The 21,137-nt window shown below is 34.0% G+C and overlaps 1 protein-coding gene across 1 annotated transcript in view; it reads right to left on the bottom strand.

Annotated features, from left to right (window-relative positions):
* The window catches only part of GRIK2 (glutamate ionotropic receptor kainate type subunit 2), a 397,494-nt gene that overhangs the window by 211,734 nt on the left and 164,623 nt on the right, over nt 1-21,137 (bottom strand). Inside the window, exon 9 of the mRNA XM_039244665.1 lies at nt 20,249-20,362. Coding sequence (XP_039100596.1) covers nt 20,249-20,362 — 114 coding nt within the window. The remainder of the gene's footprint in view (nt 1-20,248; nt 20,363-21,137) is intronic.

The raw sequence follows: 21,137 nt of genomic DNA, 5'->3' as shown, positions 1-21,137 counted from the left end.
TTATGAAAGGAAGTGGAGAACACAGAAATAAATGGAAAAAAATTCTGTGTCCATGGACTGGAAGGATTAATATTGTTAAAATTTTTATATTCCCCAAAGCTATCCACAGATTCAAAACAGTCTCTATCAAAATTCCCATGACAGTTTTCACAGAACTAGAACAAATACTTCTAAAATTTGTGTGGAGCCACAAATTACCCCAAAGAGCCACATAATCTTGGAAAAGGAAGAACAGGGCCAGAGATATCACATCCCCTGATTTAAAACTCCACTACAAAGTTAGAGTAATCAAAAGAGTATGGTATTGGCATAAAGCCAAATACATAGATTAATGGAATAGAGTTCAAAAATAAACTCATCCATATATGGGAAATTAACTTATGACAAAGGAGTAAAGAATATACAGTGGAGAAGACATGGAACAACACTGTAAAGGAAACTTTGCTAGGGTTAGTAGTCTGCTGCTGTCCTTTTGAAATTCTTAATACCTTTCTAACAAGAGATCCTCATTTTCATTTTACAGTGGGGGCAGAAATTATGTAGACAGTCCTATATGCAGTCAGAAATGAACTATTGAATTAAACAAGGAGTAGAGTAAATGAAAATATTTTGAAGAGAGAAAATGATTCATATGGATACTAGAAAGAATGATATTCATTCTTTTAATTACTGTATGATCTAAGTGAAAAGAAAGTGTGAAACAAACAAAAAAAGATAGGGGAGATAATATCATGAGTACCTAAGTTAGAAAAACCTTCACTTCAGTAAAATTCTGAGAAAATTTTCTGGATGTAATCATTGTGGATCATCAGTGTTTGAATTCATATCCTGCTTAGATGACATCTCTTTCCTGAGATTATTTTAAGCACCTACTAAAAATCAATTTTGATGTAGTTAATGAGGTTAGAATCTCCTCCCCCGCTAGAATATTCTCCCTTTAGGTATTTTCTCAGTATTTAGATATTGGATAAGGACATGATTTATCATATGATTGCAAAGTGGAGTTTTCAATCATTAGGATTATGTTTCTTATCATTTTAGTGCAACAATCTGAGTTTGAAGGCTCTTTGTCTTAAAAAGAATCCAATATTAGCTGCTCTCTAGCTCTACTTACACTTCTCCATAAAGCATGGAAACAGGATGATTAAAAAACAGACTAGAATACTAACTGGTTTTCTACCCTCACCCTTTCCCAAGATTGAACAAATAATGGCAACCTCTTCAAGACTCCAGAATATGCATGTGAAACAGTCATACAAGAAAATCCTTGTGCAGTGAGAATTATCCATCAATGGTCAGTAGTAGTTAGCAGCATGTGTTTTATGTAATAGATGGTAGATTTAACATTCAACTGCTGCCCTTTGGAATCAATAAAATCAACAAATGTTTATTGAGTACCTATCATTTAAAAGAGAATACTTACTTTAGAACAGAGTTGCTTCTCCTAAGCACCTTTTTAATTTAGTTAAAAATAGAGAATTGCACAGAAAAATGCAAATTAATAACATATGTTTTCATATAAGTGCCTAAGGAATAAATTGTATAGGTAAAAGGACCATTAGGTGCCAGCAAAAGGAAAGTAAAGATGTCTCAAACTGGTTAGATGAATCATCCCAGAGAAAAGGCCACCAGAAAAATGGAATGTAGAATGAATAAAAATTAGTACATGGATAGAAGTAAAAGTTGCTTGGGCAAGAGAAATGAAGTGAGAAAAGTCATAGAAAAGAATCTTACTGGTGCATGGCCTGAAGAAAAACAGTGATGGTTTTCATAAGAGGAAGATTTTTGAAAGCCTTGGAGGAAAATTGTAAATGTGAGCACTAGTCATCACTCTAATTTTAGATTACTTTGTACCCACTTACTGTTATCATTTACTGATAATTTTGTGCCAGGAACTATGTTATATATTTTTTCAAAAATTTATCTTTAAAGAAACTTCAAGTTGCATGCTGCATGTTATTATTACCCTTATAATAAACTTATGGTAACTTGTCCAAGGTAAAATCATCTTCATAGTGGCAGACTCAAGAATCAAGCCTAGATTTTCTGACTTCCATTTGTCCCTTCAACCTACAAAAAATCCTTTCTCAATTAGGCATTTAATTCAGATACCAAGTATTAACTAATTATAGAAATTAGTTAAATACCAAGTATTAGCTAATTATAGAAATGGTCTGCTCCTCTACTGTTCATTGGTGGGCCAAACAGTTCTTGGCTTTGCATATGTAAGTAAATTACATCATATTTATCAACAAAGACTTCAAAATTATTATGGTCTAACCTAATGATGTCCATAGTATATTCTTCTGGGAAATTATCCCCAAAGGTTTGTTTTCAAGAAAACATTCTGCAATTAAAAATATTTGGAAATTCTACATGTTTTCATTCCTTTGAGATATCCACAATACATATGAACTTACTAGATATTCAGTGATAAAGAAACCTTATGAATTTACACTAACTCAGCATTTTCCAAAAACTACTTAACCACAGTATAGTTGTAGGGTGTCTCTGTGTCACATACCTGTAAGAACTGTGGAGCATGCTCTGAAATTCTGATGTAACCAAATAATAAACTTGGAATGTTATTGCTACAGGGCACAGAGAGTGCTTGCTGTATTTTGAAAGTGGTATTTTGTCTGTGATGTCAGAGAGTTTCATATTTCCCCAAAATTGCAAATTTAAACATTCAAAAGGCAAAATATAAATTTAGACTTGTTTAAATAACACAAAGCTGTGACATATAATAAGGACATATTTTATGGTCTGTGGCTTTAGTTACATTTGAATGAAGTATAAAATATTCTGTATACAATATGAAATGTTTTCCAAACAGCAATGTGGCAAAGGCATTACTTTTCTATTAGTTCACAGATTAAGTGGTGAAAAATATTTTGTTTGTTTGTCTGATATTGGTTTATTCAACAATATGGTGAAAAGAAATTCATGAGTTGTTGTTTTTTAACCAATTACTACATAAAACCAAAGCTAAGAGAGCTCAGAACATAAAATTTATAGGACCCAGGTTAATAATACTCATTCTTGGTTAGGCATGTAATTAATGACATAAATCAATGGCATAAATGCCTTATAAGCAGTGCATCTAATGAAATACATTGACTGATAAATGGATAAGGACCTGGGGACTCATCTGTTATTCTGGATTTCTAGGGTAAATCACATTAGGGATGACAGTAAGGCAAAATACATAGACATTTTCTACCAGGAGAAGAGGTCTGTACCTTTCTTTTGAGTCATTGTGGTGGGGTTAGGAAATAGTCTGTCATTAAGAGTACTAGTTAAATTTCAAATAGAGAGAAATAATTAGGAATCCAAGTCAAGTAATCAAGCACAGATTGAAAACACAAAGATCAGAACCTGAGTATCAGATATTGATCAGAAAGTAAAATTAGGTTGGGGGTATATTACATAATTCAGGAATTACAAGACTTGAAATTCTCATGATAGTCATGAGCAAGTTTTAGAAGAAAATCCATAGAAATATCAGGAAAGGAAACAAATGTACAGTGGTGTAGATTCACTGAAATAATACATGTGCTCTCTAAGTTGGCAATATCACAAATATTCATGACACCAACTGCTATCTAGTTTGATAACTCCAAATCTCATTCACAGCCCAAATCATTCTTTTCAGTTATGGAACTACATATCTAACTGCCAACTTAGATAAATATACCACAGGAAATTTAAATATAATATATTCAAAATTAAATTCATCTTTTATTACCCCAATTCTGCTTTTTTACATCAATAATGTTTCAAGCAATGTTTATCAGAAAAATAAAAGTCTTCCTAATCTCTGACCTCTATTTTTCTTTTCTTTTTTTTTCTAAAAGAGAGAGAGAGAGGCAGCGTGAGGAGGGGAGGGTCAGAGAGAGGGAGATAAAGAATCCAAAGCAGGCTCCAGACTCTGAGCTAGCTGTCAGCAGACGTGGGGCTCGAACCCACAAACTGTGAGATCATGACCTGAGCCAAAGTTGGACATTTAACCGACTGAGTCACCCATGCGCCCCACCTCTCACCTCTTCTTAAACTCCAGTTTGTAAACTATTACTGCATATCTTCCATTTTCACTCGATATATATTGTGATTGATGTCCTTCCCATCTAACCCTTCAGATATTTCCATGCTTTTTATTTTATCAGCTCTTACTGTTGCAATATTCTCGTGGTTGGTCTCACCAAATCTTATCTCAAGAACTACAATTCTATCTCCAATTCTAAGAAAGATTTTTTTAAAGTCCCGTCTTGATCATATTGTCCATGTACTTTAAATCTTTCAAAATTACACCATCATAAATAGATTAAAATCTATATTCTTTCATAAGACCTACAAAACATCTACTCTTTTATTCTGTTGCCTGTCTGCTCCCCCTCATCCATCATTTCCCTTCCACATTCTCTGTGCTTGAACTGTAGTGGATTACTTATAGTTATTTATATGGCTCAAGGCATTGTGAAAAGCAAGTTGTGGCACTGCCTCTCCTAGCTCCTTATCAAAGTAGTTCTAAGAATATGGGCCAAACACAAAAGCTCATAACAGTGAACCATAAGAATAATAGAATCTTGCTGAAAGCTGATGGCATGGAATTAGATGTACACAGAAATTATGTATGGAGGATAACTGATATTGTAGGAATGTTGTAAAAAAACTGGAGCAAAAGCATAATCATGATCAAAAATGGCTTCCTTCTACTTAAGAGATAAAGCATGTTATATTAGGCTCATAAGAAATAAGTTGTCAACTAGAGTGAAAAACCAGGGCTGGATGTTTTAATGAATTTTAGTTAAAAAAGAAAAATGGCCTGTTGCAATGGAAAACCGTAGATTCAAAATTCAGTCTGCTTTCTTTTTTTTTATTTTCTCTAAAATATTTTGTCATTTATTTCTGAGAGAGAGCGAGCATGAGCAGGGGAAAGTAAGAGAGAAAGGGAGACAGAGAATCCGAAACAGGCTCCAGGCTCTGAGATGTCTGTCAGCACAGAGCCCAATGTGGGGCTCGAACCAACAAACCGTGAGATCATGACCTAATCCAAAGTCGGATGCTTACCTGACTGAGCCACCCAGACACCCCTGCTTTCTTGTTAGACATAGGTGACACTACTGTTTGGTCACTGTAATAGTGTGGTGACTGGCAAGGGAGAGGGTCAAGTTGGTCTACTCACCCAGCTAGAATTCATGACCTTTTAAATTTTAATTCTTAAAAATATACAGAGGTATAATGCAATTGATGAAGAAACTCCACCTGTCATTTTGAAAAAATTGACATTGAATATAAAGTAACAGGAAAAAACAGTCTTAGTCTCCTGGAGACAGCTGAAAAAATGTTTTATTCTGTTCTCCATAAAGAGCCCTTGCCAGAGATCCATACCCTATACCAACTAGAAAAAAAAAAAAAAGGTAAATTCCTCAATACATTTCTAGGAAACTATTCATCCTCCCATACCCAGACTCTCTCAGAAAACTAAAGACGAAATTGAGTCCAAGAGACTCTGGATTCAGAGAGATTAGGAACTATGTTAAAATCTAGAGGAATAAATTAAAGTTTACATCAGTTAGGGGCACCTGGGTGGCTCAGTCGGTTAAGTGTTCGACTTTGACTCAGGTCATGATCTCACATTTCATGAGTTTCAGCCCCACATCAGACTCTGTGCCTACAGCCTGCTTTGGATTCTGTGTCGCCCTCTCTGTCCTTCCCCTTCTTGTGCTCTGTCTCTCTCTCAAAAATAAATAAACATTAAACAAACAAATAAAGAAATAATGTGTACATCAGTGAAAAGTAGGTTCTCCATTCTGTTTTCCCTTCTGAATTGAGAATGCTAGCTGCCAGGCTGTAGAATTCCTTTCAGAAATTATGCAACAAATAGAATAGATACATAGATTTAACTATTTGCTAGACCCTCCAGATGGAAGACCAACCAGATTTCCTCCCAAAACACTCCTTGGTGTAGTTCACCTATTGGTTAATTCTCTTCATGTGCATAGTGCTTCCATTCCCATCTATGTTGCCTTACTCTAAAACCTGAATGGACACTTGAGAAAGTTTGAGTGAAGCCTCTAACATCAAGACAGAAACAAAACAGAAAAATAAAAACACAAATGAAATTATATAAGGGATAGACAAGAAATTCAAAACATCAAATAAAATGAATCAGTGCGAGTGAATGTATGAAAGCTTTTCAGAATTAAAAATAAAAGTAAACATAAATAAAGTGCACTGAAAAGAAATGAGTTACCAAGCCATGAAAAGATTTGGAAGAATCTTAAGTGAATATTACTAAGTGCAAGAAGCCAATCTGAAAAGGCCATATACTGCATGATTCCAAGTACATGACATTCTGGAAAAGGCTATGGGGACAATAAAAATGGTTGCCAGGCATTGGGTAGGGGGGTTAAGAGACAAACAGAGAATTTTCAGGGCTGTGAAAATACTCTCTATGATACCCTTAATGGTGGATATATGTCATTATACATTTGTATATTTAAAATTTTCTAGTAACCACATTAAAAAACAAATGTGAGACACTGAGGTGGCTCAGTCAGTTAAGAATCTGACTCTTGATCTTGGCTCAGGTCATGATCTCACAGTTTGTAAGTTCAAGCCTCATATCGGGCTGTGCACTGATGGTACAGAGCTTGCCTGGCATTCTGTCTCTCCTTCTCTCTGCTCCTCCACCACTTGTTCTTGCTCTTTCTCAAAGTAAATAATAAACTTAAAAAAAAAAGAGTTAAAGTAACAGATAAAGTTAATTTTAATATATTTTATCTAACCTAATATATCCAAAATATTATATTTCAACATATAATCAATATAAAATTGAGATGTTTTCATTCCTTTTTAAAATATCAAATCTTTGAAAGCCAGTGTTGACTATAGCAACAGCACATCTATATTCAGTCTAGCTAAATTTCAATAGCCATATGTGGCTATTAGCTACTATAATTGGAAAACATGGATCTAAACTCTAGATAATATTCAATAAAGTTAATTTTTAAAAATTTCATGCCCATTATCACATCTTAGTGAAATTTTCAAGCTTCAGAAATAACAAGATGATCCTAAAATTGTCCATAAGAGAGAAAAATACAGTTCAAAATCATAGAAAGGATCAGGAATCAGAACAACCATGCACATCTGAACAAGTGCAACAGGCGAAGACAAACAGAGCCATGCCATCCAAAGAATTCAACCTGTAATTCTATACACAGGAGGTAATGTTTTTCAATATACAAGATCTAAAATATTTGCCTCTGGGTGCCTGAGTGGCTCAGTCGGTTAGGTGTCTGACTTGAGCTCAGGTCATGATCTCCGGTTCATGCATTTGAGCCCCGTGGTAGGCTCTGTGCTGACAGCCAGAGCCTGGAGCCTGCTTTGGATTCTGTGTATCCCTCTCTCTCTGTTCCTCCCCCACTCATGCCGTGTCTTTCTCTGTCTCTCAAAAATGAATAAACGTTAAAAAATTAAATAAATGAAATAAATGCTAGCCTCTCATGTGACCTTCTTCAGGACAGTATTCCCACTTGCACTCTAAGAAATTAAAAAAAATAATTTACAAAAGTCCTAGGATCCAGGAAATGGATCTCCAGTAAAGGAGAAAGGCAAATAGAATGACAGCTGAGTAAGAGCCTAAACCAGTTTGCTGCAGAGCACGGCTTCAAGCATGGCTTCAAAGTATGCCTCCAAAGACATATAAGAAACTTGTACGTAATCTGGTGTCTCTGCCAATATGAAGAGAAGGTTTTTGAAGCTTAGTAAGACTGTTTAAGGATGAATTAGTGGTATTTTCATAAAAAGCTGCAAATTGATTTAAAAAAATTTTTTACCTAGGTCCACCCTGGCCAAAATAAATACATAAAATTCAATCACAAAGATAAAGGAAAAATAGTTCTATAAGCATTAAATTTTGGAAAACAAAACTGGCTAAACAGAAAAGGAGAATTATACAATGAAAAAATATTAGAAGAGTTTTCAAGTAAAAAACCTTGAAAAATTTAAGAATTTTATATTCTAGCCATTTTGCCATGTAATTTATGAAAGGGTTGAAAATTACCATACATACATTCTTCATTTAAAGAAAAAGGAAAAAGTATTTTCTTTAAAATTTTTATTAATGTTTATTTTTGAGACAGAGAGAGACAGAGCATGAACGGGGGAAAGGCAGAGACTGAGACATAGAATCCCAAGCAGGCTCCAGGCTGTGAGCTTCAGCACAGAGCCCAATGCAGAGCTTGAACCCATGAACTGTGAGATCATGACCTGAGTTGAAGTCAGACGCTCAACTGACTGAGCCACCCAGGCACCCCTGAAAAAAGTATTTTCTGACATCAATCAAATAATACCCCAAGGAATGGCAAAGTTGACATTTAAAAACCCATAAACACTACATTCAGGAAAACTAAGTCTAAATTTCTCTCAATACAGTTCAAGAAGTGTGTGGAATTTAAAAAGAAATTTCCTGGGTATCTTAGGGGTTCAATACATTAAGCATCCGACTCTTGATTTTGGCTCAGGTCATGATCTGATGGTGGTAAGCTAGGGCCCCGTACTGGGCCCTGTGTTGGGTTCTGCACTGGACATGGAGCCTGATTAAGATTCTCTCTCTTCCTCTCCCTCTCTACCCCTCTCATAAATAAATAAATAAATAAATAAATAAATAAATAAATAAATGAATCAGTTAATTAACTAAAAAGAATTTTTGAAAGCATGTTATTTAAATGCATTATATAATGACTACTACCTGAATTTCAAAGCCCTGTGTAGTTTCAGAGATGAAAGCTCTGTTTGATTCCATAGTGCTCTGCTATCCATAAAGCTTTACTATTTTCATTTAGCAAGAAGAAGGAGAAGGAGAAGGAGAGGGAAAAGGAGAAGAAGAAGAAGAAGAAGAAGAAGAAGAAGAAGAAGAAGAAGAAGAAGAAGAAGAAGAAGAAGAAGAAGAAGGAGTCCTAAAGCACTTTTCAGAGAAAAATTCAGCCTGTATATGAATTTTTCATTAAATAATTAAAAACAAAATAAATGGAACATTTATATAATAAAAAGTTAAAAAGTTGAGAACTAAAAAAAAAGCAGGAAGGAAATAAGGAAATAGGAAAAAATAAGTACAGCAATGAATAGGATATAAAAGCAAGAATAATAAAATAAGGTATCTTAATTAACCAAATCTAAAAAAAAAAGAAAAATTTTTAAAACAGAATTTTACATGAGTAGGTAGCTTATAAATTATGGTATTATATGACATCAATGTACGATATAATATTCACTCAAAAAGAAGTAATAACATAAATAGATCATGTTATTATATGAACATTATATGAAATATTATGAAATTATAATATTTCAGAAATCTTTCCAGAAAATATCTAAATAGTGTGAAATTTTATTCTTAATCTAATATGAAGCAAATTATTTTATGATACACAGTCTACTTAAGAGCACAGCAAATGCTGAGAAACCAGTTACCTTCTTCTTAAATGAAGTTAGCATAATACTGACATAAAAAGCTAACAAAATAGTTATATGCTGTAACTATGGAGTAGTCATCACTGGATATATCTAAAAACAATAGAGCAAACAATACATAGCTATCCAGTGAAATATTATTTAGTTACAACCAATAATAGCTTATCTCTAGAATACAACTATGATTATCATTCAGAAATGTATTAATACATTTATCAGAATAATAACTGTGACTAGAAAGATTAATGATAAACCTGTATAAATAACCAATGTATTCAAAAATATTTAATGGCCTTTCTTGAAAAACAATTAATTTGAAAACTAGGTATAAAAAGTCTTCTTGGGAATAAATCTATTATCATATAATAACAAGAAAAGGAAAGACCATTAAAGTAAGGAGAACTGGCTCAGAGAATAGAGTTCTCACTGAATGAAAAAAAAAAATAAAACAAATAAAAGAGTTTAAAAATTAGTGAAGGAAGAGATGAAATTATAGCTATCCATAAGATGTTTGATTAAATATCTAAACTAAAGACAATTAATCATAGATCTCTTAAATATCGAAATATTTCTACAAACTCATAACTAGGGTCCACAACATGCTATTTTAGAAAATAATCAGCAATGTGTCCCCATTAACTGTATTTGATGGATATTCTACTAAAATTAGGCATGCGTTTCCTTTTAATTGGAGCTTATAATATCACTATGGTTTTGTTGTTTTTATATTGATTTTTTCCCTGAATCTTCTTGAACATTTTATTGGAAAGTTAAGAGGAAGTACGTCTTTTACAATGTTGATGAAGACAGCAACATTATAGACATCTAGTGAGTACTTTGATTACAAACTTACAGACATTTCTAATACTTTACACTATATAAACAACACCAGAATTTAGAAAAGGAACTTCAGTACTGACAGAGAAAATTGAAGATGAAAAATAGAGGGTAAGCTTAAACAGAAAATCAGGCTTTTAATGAAGGGAAATGTTAGGCTTTATTCCTTCATCTTCTGTTTCTCTTTAGATCTGACTTGGGGACATCAGAAGTAGCTCTTCTACAGTAACCTTCCAGACCTTAATGTCTAGCCCTTAATGTCCCATAGGAGAGCTGGCATAGGGGTTCCAAGCCATCTAGTAGGTGGGGAGCCAAACCATGGCCAAACACCTCCAACCAGAATAAAGAAGCAATGTTTTCATGCTCTAACTTAAAACAGCTTGCATTTTTGTCTCTAAAAATAGTTGGTTATTGTATTTACCCTAAATTTCTTCTAATATATATTTTTTTATTATTTAAGATTTCATGGAAATTTTTATTATGATAGTGAGAAATCATAGAGAGTTTTAGAGCCTTATTATTTTTAATTAGCAAACTTTCAGTTAATGAGGATGAAAGAAACTGTGACTCTCATAATTAAAAGATGATTAAAAAATAAAAGAATTCTCTATCAATATTATGAAATAAAATATATTTAAGTGCTTATTTAGTTGATCATATTTTATAAAGTATTTAAAAAGAAATTCAGAAGTGGGGATTATTATATATAAATGATTCATTTATAAGGTATTCGTTTGCACTCATTTAAAATGGTATTTTTAAACATGATGACATTTAACAAGAATCTCGTATCATTAACATTTGTAAAGATCAATGACTATTTGGTTTGATAACTTCCTGTACTTATCCAAAGCCCACAGGCAATTTCAAGCTTGTAATTTCACTTCTTCACCACCATTGTTCAAACTACATTTTATTCAATCTAAAATAGGCTTATTTTTTTCTTAGCTAAATTAAGAAAGTTTAATCAATGTCTATAGTAAACATTGATCTTAAAAATGGAAATGGATCATATATTTAAGGGAATTAAACTCAAACTTTCACTATATTTTAATGATTTATATGACTCTAAATGTTGGAAAAATATGTAGAAACTTAACTGGACAGGCTAAAAATATTTTCCAATTCACAATCACAAGAAACGACCAAAAAACATAAGCAGAAGATAAACATAAATAACAGCAGAGTTGATTATTATTACTCCATTGACAGGACAGTGTGCTTTCTTTCTTTAGCCTCTGCCATTCCAACTGTTGTGCTTTTACTGTCATAGAGCTAAGAAAGTTCCTGCAATTATCTGAGTCCTGCTCTTTCAGGACTTCTGAAGGAACAAATTCCTTCTGTTCACCATAATTCTACAGCATCCCTAATTAGCAGTCTTGTCAGAGCCTATGGTGCACTACAGGTTATCACTTGGAAGTGAGAATATCAGGAGAAAGCAGTGAACAAGCCCTAACAGCTACGATCAGAACAACTTAATATTTTCAAGAAAAGACAATGCTAAGGATGACTCGTTTGTTAGGATAAAAGCTACTGATGAAAGAATCTCCACGTGTGCTTATATATTGTTCTCTTGACTGAAAAACAAGCCCCATCAATATCTCAAGATGTTACTAAAAAGGGACTTTCAGGGTGCCTGCGTTGCTCAGTAGGTAGTGTCCAACTTTGGCTCAGGTCATGATCCCACAGCTCATGAGTTTGAGCCCCACATGGGGCTCTGTGTTGACAGAACAGAGTCTGGAGCTTACTTCAGTTTCTGTGTCTCCCTCTCTCTCTCTGCCCCTCTCCTGCCTATTCTCTATTTCTCTCCTTCTCAAAAATAAATAAATATTTAAAAAATAATTAAAAAAAATACTTTCACACAGGAGAGAAAATGAATACTATAACCTGGAACTTACGTTTTAAAATACCCACAAAATAGTGTAGCAGGCCTGTAGAGCAAAAATTTAATAACTTTTTAATAAACATGTTTATTCTTTATCTTTTACTTTTTTCAGAATTTAAGTGCATTCTGAGGGATCTACAAGGTTTCCTTTCCGTTCTAGGATTTTATTTTGCAAGGTTATTAAGCAAAGCCATTTTTCTTATTTTATTTCTATTTTTTATCTTTTTAATGTTTATTTTGACACAGAGAGAGTAAGCACCATTGAGGGAGGGGCAGAAAGACATGGAGAGAGAGAGAGAGAGAGAGACTGGAGCCCAAACAGGCTCACGGGGTCACAACAGAGCCCAGTGAAGGGCTCCATCTCACAGATCATGAGATCATGACCTGAGCCAAACCCAAGAGTCAGATACTTAACCAACTGAGCCACCCAGGTGCCCCAAGACATTCTTTTTAATAACTGATCCTCACAACACGCACACACAAATTCTTTAGTACACAACTATAGACACAATCACTATATTCTTAGTTGCAGCAAACTGTGTTTACCTATCTTCAGAAGAATAACTACAAAAAATTTATACAATGTACAAAATAATCCAAGTCTTTATTGGCCATAATTGTCATTCTAAGAAAAGTTTTCTTTAACTCTATATCTACAGAAATATCTATAGAAATATAGGTAATACGTTGACATTAACTTAAGAAAAACAGCTAGAGTTTTGCTGGTTGTGCTGCTCAAAATATTTCAGGAAAGATACTGATTTCAGAGGATTTGGCTTAATGACTATTATTCATATTTTAGTAAATACTGATTTGCTATTTAATTCTTCCTCTTGAATGAATTATCAGTTTAGATTGGAGATTTTGGTTTTTACTCTTTTTCTATGGGTATTTGTATTTTGGTCATTAAATATATCATTAGCTTAATTCCTTAGTGAAAGAGAAAGAGAAAAAAAAATAAACCTCAAGCTCAAATCAATCAAATGTGCCATTTCACTGTTCTTCCAGTAAAAGGTTTGATGGGAAAGGAGACTGCACCTATTAGCTAATCTCCAAATTGCATCTCATTTCTGAATCTAATTTATTATCCCCTTACATGAATAATCAAGATCTGACTATAAGAAAGTTATTGCCAGCATCTCCATTCATAGAGGACTAAAGAGAGCTCATTATCTCCCTTCCCAACATCCTTATCATGCTCTGTGGCAAGGCTAATGCCGCATCTCTTAGACTTTTAACCTGAAGTCCTCATCCATATTCTTCAGTTATTTTTGCCCCAAATGTAATCCACCCCCAATAAATCTCATGCTTGATTTTTTCCTTTCCCATGTGATACAATGCCTCTCAAATCAGACTCTATAAATCTCCCATTCCACAGTACCCACAAACAAAACCGCTTCACTTGTTCAGAATGTTCCTTGACTCACTTTTTTGCTAAATGCTCTTAAAATAATCCATCTTCTTTTTTCTTTTTGTTATCTGAATTGTGAATATGGGATTTAAGGAGACTGAGTTATCTAAGAAACGAACCTCTGCTTTGAGTGAATAGAAAAGTACTGGAAACATAAACAGTGTGTGGAAGAGGTATGGTAAGGCCTGAATCAAAGGAGGTTTGATGCATGTTAAGTTTGATACTGAACATCCACTCAGGTCAAGGCTGCAGCTGAAATTTACATTTTATAATTTGACATGGTTCTATAGTGATAATATTTTTGACAATGAGAAAGCTGGAGCAAAAATACTGCATTTCCATGTATTTTGCTGTGGGTAAGCTAAACCAGAGAGTCAGATTTCTCTATTCATTCTTCTGTACCAAACTTAATACATTGTTCATGATAAAATAAGCTTCAAAGAAATTACAGTACTAAAAATAATGTTGGCAATGAAGAAGAATATAACAACAGAATAAAAATACTTAATAATCTTCATTATGGTAGCATTTTAAAAGCAGATTTAATAAAGAAGGATGAAGAACGCACGTGTGTGTGAGAGATATTATATGGTTAAAAAAGGGAGGTTTTGGTCACTTACAGAACCCTTAAAGATTAAGACCTTAGAGTTTTAAAAATTGCGCCTAATTTCACATTAAACAGCTTTCTTTCTGTATGGTACCACCACCAATAGTCTTATGTTTATCTAGCTAATCTGTAGGCCTAAGAGAATATTAATAGTTATTTGAAATAAAATACAATGAGCTATTAAAGCAAGAATGAGAAAGAGAAATGTAGTACCAGCAGAAACCCTGAAATAGAAGAAAAAATATAGTGAAAAAGGTTTGGTTGCCTTTGAACAAGTAGGTAGCAAGAGTGGGGTCAGAGGAGTCTGAGTTTGAATGAGACTCTCATTTCAGACGTTAACATTTAAGTAGTACTTGTGTGTGTATATTTACCATATCTTTCTTAAATTAGTTTGATCTTATTATCTCCACAATACACGTTTAAAACTGCTTGGAAATGGTGTAGGGGTTGCTAAGAATGAAAATCTTTTTCTTTGTGAAGCTGCAGCGTCTGGGTTTCCAAGCCCGGATGCTAGCGACTTAAAGAACTACGCGCTTGACAGTTCGTCTGTGACAATGGGAAGAGAAGAATCAGAGGGAAAATGCATTGCGGTGGCAGACTTGAAGCCCTAGAAATCTGCTTTTGTTGACATTATGGAAGAAGCTGAAGAACCATTTAGGGGATGATTCGGTCACTTCATCTTTTGTACTGTGAAACCTTCCCATTGTCCTCGGAAGCTTGCTCCCAGATAAGCCTCCTGTATCTGTGGGTTGTAACAATAAAGCTTTACAAGCCTCAGCAAGTAAAGGATACTGAACTATATAACCTTCCAGGAAGTGCTAGAGGAAAAAAAATAAAAAATAAAATAAGACTAAGTTGCAGATGCAAACACACTTTTTAAATTCATCGAGCAACCAAGAAGAAAGAACCTACTTAAGAGTGATTTTTCTAAACAAATAACCAAATTCATAGTCATTTGCATGCTGAAGTGCTACCAGCTATGAAGGCAAAAAACATGTACAGTGGCATTTAAGTGTTAGTAATCTTTTGATGGACAAAAATCAATTATTATACAAGAGCAGCACAGTGGGAAGCACTCAACATATTTAGACAGGCCTGAAAAAATCTACTGACAACCAAGAACTCAGAGGGAAAATAGGCATTTTCTGTATGAACTTAAATAAATATTCAGTCACCTGATGCTTTCCCTAGCTAGTGGATCCAAAGCAGTAAAGACAAAAGGATCAGATTATAAATAGAAATAAATAGGAAACACTATTCGTAAAGAGCACTCTATGTCTTGTTCTAAATGAGTTTTTTTGTTACTCTTTTTGGAAATTAAGAATTTATATTTTAATAGTTGCTATGAAATAAATAAAATCCTCATGAACAAAAACATGATTCTAGGGTTGAATTTTTAGTTCCATTAATAACAACAAACAGAAGACGCAAGGGAATTTTAATAGCAACTGAACTTGAAATTTGAAGACCAGAGAGGTAATAAGGTATATTAAGAAGAGGGTATCAGTAGACCGAAGCTTTAGGTGAAGTTACATAAATTTCCAAATTATACAATACCCTAAGTCTTCATTCAAATTAAAAAAAAAAAAACAAAAAAAAAACCAATGTTTAAGTCTTTCTAAAACGAGTCATTCCATGATGTAACTATATGCTGTACCCATACAATGTATTGGGCATAGGTTGTGTTGTTCAAGGGGAGTAAAAGATATTTATAAACAGGATGCTCCATCTCAATTCTAAAGAGAAATTTGGTTTAAAGATTATGGTTTAAAGAGGCTTAAAGAAAACTGAAGGCTACATAAAAGAGGAGATAAATGGGAGGCCCAAGACATCCCACCAAGTGTAATCTAACCTTGGCTTCCATGGCGGGGAATGTGTAGCTGTTTCAAGGCACACCCATAACAGAAAAACAGTGTTGTAGCATATGTAGGATTTCTGGATAAGAAGTGTTGCCTTAGGGTAACAACTCTCAATCAAGATGTTATTTGGGTCATAAACTATAGTTGCTAGACTTTTCCATAGTTGGCCAATGGAGTTTTCATTCAAGTGGTATGATGGAGTATCAGTTGCTCACACTGGCTGAACAGATTGATTAAAACCCCACTGCTCTACTGTTTAGGTGTGTGTCCATGAGTAGGCTATTTAGGCAATTCAGACATTAGCTTTCTTAACTGTAGAAGTAGTATCAATATGGTATCTACCTCAAAAGGTTATTATGACTAATAACTGAGGAAATACATGAGTAGTGATTTGAACAGGGACTAGCACATAGCAGGCATGAAATAAATGTCTGCTGGATTTTTATTTAACTATTTTGTTTGTATTTTTTTTTTTTTTTTTTTGGTAATGGGCTATGTCATATTTTATAAAGCTGAGAAGCAGACCGAGGCATCAGCATCAGCCATCATGGTTTTCTTTCCATTTTGCAAATTTTCCAAGGTCTTTCCTACTTTAGGGCCTTTGCATATGCTTTTCTCTCTGCCAATAATACTCCTCTTTCTCTACCTTACTAATTCCTTCTCAAGCTTCAGGTCTTTGCAGTGCAGGGGGGCCTATCTGACTTGTCCTGTCACTACTGACTCCCAGGATAGCTCAGAAGTATCCTGTAAAAGGCATTATTCTGCTTATCTTTTTCTTATATCTTAATCAGAAGGTAATGTGTATGTATGTGTAAACATGTGTGTAATCTTCTGTATGAATCTTCACCATTTTCTAAGCTCTCTGAGGACAGTTATCATGTCTATTTTGCTCAGCAAACAAAGCTTTTGCACAACCATCATTCAGTGCATATTTGTTAAATAAAAGAAGAAATAAAAATAAATTCAAGACAAATGGAGCTCATTATGATTAGCATCCTGATAATGTCAAATCCTAGAATACCTCACTGTTTTTTCTTAAGTCACATAACAAAAATATTGAACAAGAAGCATAAGTGAACTTCTCTTTGATATCTCTACAGCTTCTCTTTGCGGAGATGCCATTATTCACAACTCAGCCAAATCTCCTCTGAGATTTTTCCAAGAGAGAAAAGGACAAAATTACCAAACATAAATCAAATGATCATAACCTCTTTATAAAATAAAAACTTTAGTAAATTCTATCAAGCATAAGGCTTACTGAATAAGGTAACTAATCTATTCAAATATGTTCTTTTCTCAATTGTGTCTATTTTATGATCAGAGTATTATTTAGAACAAGTATTATTTCCTTTTAATAAATACCAGAATAGCTCAGAGACCAATAGAGGGATGTAGTCTTAAATAGAAAGAAACTATTTTTAATGTTTATTTATTTTGAGAGAGAGAGAGAGAGAGAGAATGGGAAGGAACAGAGAGAGAAGGAGACACAGAATCTAAAGCAGGCTCCAGGCTCTGAACTGTCAACACACAGCACAACTTAGAATTGAACCCACGAGCTGTGAAATCATGGTCTGGGCTGAAGTCAGATGCTTAACCAACTGAGCCACCCGGTGACCCAATAACCTATTTTTCAAAATGTATGCTTACTGTATGCTTCATAGTTACATATTAGTTATCCAGAATAATGATCTGATCAGTTTGTTCTCAGTCATTGTTATAGATCAGAATTACCTACGGAATTTTTTTTTAAAAATGAAGATTTCCCAAGCCCAAACTCAGAAATACTATTTCAAAAGGTATGATATGTGTTTTGGGGAAAAGTACTTCTTAAAAAGTTTTATGTCTGGTTTTAATATGAAGCTAAGAATAAGTACCACTTGTTTTAATAGACATAAAATTGTTTGATTGAGAGAAATGTCTGAATATCTTTTATAAAACAACCTGAGTAATTAAGACTGAGAAATTACATGGATCGTCTGAATTACCTGCTTTGTTTGGACAAGAAGTTTGCAGTAACCTTCACAGTTGAAAAAATATTTAAGGTTAACCATTAAAAAGTTGCTCACTTAAATTTTCCATTTAATTAAATTCTGTTTATTTAATTTAATTTGACAGATATTTGAGTGCTTGTTATGCCTCGGGCACTTTTTTCTGTCATTGAGATTTCAAAAACTGTAAAATTTGATCATGGACTTTATACTCACCTCAAATGGAAACACAGATATACACATTTTCTAAAAAATAAAAACAGTGCATAGTGATTGCCATGATAGCGTCTTGTGATACATAAAGTATACATCCTTCCACACCCCACAACACATACACAACTTAATGGAGAGATCAGACAGTTTCATGGAGTGGTTGTCATCTGAGATGAGTCTGGAGGATGAATAGGATTCTCACAGGGAGATGTGAAGAAATGAGCAAAGTTTTGGAGCTGTAAGATAAGTGACATATCTGGGAGTTTGACGTAAAAATAGGAGACATAGATCCTTTTCTTCAAAGAAATGTTCAGTGATGTTTAGAGAAATACTGCACATATGAAATAAGGAAAATATAGTATAACATTAATCCTAAATAATATAAATTACTTACAAGTACTATCATATCTCAGAAATGGCAAGCAACATATTACAGACAAAAGGAATAGGGCTGACATAATTGTGAGAATAGGTTAACTGGTTACCCCGGGTACGTTAAAACACAGGGTTTCTGAAAGGGAATAATAGGAAATGAGGACGGAAAGGTAGGAGAAGACAAGACTATAGAAGGTCTTGAACATGAGGGTCAAAATTTTAGGTACTTTTTACAGTCAATATGGATTCACTAAAGATTTCTAAGCAAGGAAACAGGAAAATGACAGATCATTACGAGAGAGTACGGTTATACTGCAAAGGGAAAAAGGCTGTCAGCAAATGGATGGTTACATGATTACTGCCATAGTCCTAGCAGGAGGTAGCGAGATCCAGGACATACAGGCAGAAAAAAGATGTCTTAGCCTCTTGTGAAAGCATTTCAACTGAAGAACAAGGCCAGTGAGGTGGGCATGAGAGTTACCTTTGAAAAGAGAGGGATAGATAAAGAGAACTTAGGCAGTTTAGATATGATGGATAGGGAGCAAGTATTCACTGAGGTTCTTAGCAAGGGAGTGATTTAAAAAACTCATGAACTTCCATCACTGTCATTTCATGATTACCAGCTTTGCTTCATTATCAAGAGTCTTTAACCCAAGCTATTTTATTTTGACATGCCTAGAGATGTGACATTCCTTGTTGTTAATAAAGGAACAAGATTATGAATTCCTCCTGGCTTGCTTGCTACTATAAATCTAATATAGAAACTATATAAATGCTAAAAGTGTGTGGTGGTTTGTTTTTTCCTGAACATTAATCTCACATTCTTATTGACTACCTGGGAAGACACAAGAATTAGAATGGATAGGCTTATTCTGTAGGTAGAAAGTAATGACTTAATAATAGAAGAGGTCCTTGCTTATTCTGAAATTAAAATTCCCACTTCAAATGACATAGTAGGCATAGGTAAATGTTACTGTGGGATCTAATTAAACTATATCAATATAAGAAGGGTAAACACATCCAGTGCATCTGTATTAATTCTGTTGCTGGTGAAAATTTTTTTTCTGGTTTAAGAAAACACTTGTCACTTAATGTTATTAGGTAGATTGATTTTCCATGATGAAGACAATTGGAAGCAAGGTTGGAATATAACAGAAAAAAATCCTGAAAAATTAATGACAGGCCCTCTAAAATGTATTAGCAGGAGGTGAAAGAAGAAGCAAAGTTCACATGCAGCCCCTCGTGTAACTATGTTTATACACCTGCACGTCCATATATATTTTAAATCTTAACACTGAAAATTCTTCAATCGTACCTCATTTTGTAGAAATGTAACAAATTCTAGTCATATATAAAGTTCTAATATTAATCAGTATAAACAGCCCAAACATTAATACAAATTACATCATTGAAGACTAACATAATAAAACTGTGCCTAAATTATCCTTGACTCATCTGTTATACAGTAATTGCTAAATAACTGTAAAATACATTACATTCTGTTCCTTACTGTTCAAACTATAATGCCCTTTTTAATCCAATTCCATGTTATTCTACATTTATCTAAAAAGAAATGGGAAAACAAATACTTACCAAAATGGTGGTAACAATCAAAGAACGATTGGATAAGGAATCTGTGATGTTGGCTGGCTTTCCCTTTTGACTTTCTGTCATATTCAGGCCACTGGCTGGATCCCAAGTTCCAATCTATAAAATAGCATATGTACTTTGTAAATTGTCCATCAGGCACCTGGGAGAAAGCACTGTAAGAGAAAGTTAAGACTGCTAACACTTATTATTCACCTCTGCTGCATTATCTGCTGTCGCTAAAGTAAAGGCTGCTTGTTTTAAGCATGATTCACTGCTCTGTGAAGTGTGTCCAGTGAAGTGTGACATTAAAGAACAAAATGATCCACTGCATTTCTACAGTCAGTAAGGGAGCTTAATTTTCCATTCAAACTTTCATTCACCAAGATAAACCACATTTGATGATGCCTTGATAGCTGGCTAGAAACTCATTAATAGTGCATATCTTTTACTGTAATGGATCTATCTCATCCTCTCATTACAAAGATAACATGCCACGTTATATAGACAAAGCTAAAAGAGCAAAACCTGGGAATCCAGGATAAATTAATAGGAAAAGGCAAGCTTAGGAGAGGCATTGATTGGTATTCTGCATTACCCCCAATAGGGCAAAATCTTACCCATAATTGCCTTTGGAGCTTTAAAAAATACACCTTTGCAGCATTCAAAATTCTCCAAAGAATGATTACAACACAACCTCACTGAACAACCCATTCCAGCACTTCAATCTGCTATGCTATTTAATAGTATCTGTATGCTATTTAATATGTACTTTAACTAATACTCTCTGATAATTAGGCCATACACTCTCAGTATTCAGACATTTTATACCCCCTGAACACAGCCTATGGGATGATACAGCACACCTCTGGGAGACACGTGTAAGTGCAGAATG

The sequence above is a fragment of the Hyaena hyaena genome, unplaced genomic scaffold (genome assembly GCF_003009895.1).
Source record: "Hyaena hyaena isolate Hyena2069 unplaced genomic scaffold, ASM300989v1 scaffold_249, whole genome shotgun sequence".
Taxonomy (NCBI): Eukaryota; Metazoa; Chordata; class Mammalia; order Carnivora; family Hyaenidae; genus Hyaena; species Hyaena hyaena.
This window is presented reverse-complemented; position numbering and strand designations above follow the sequence as displayed.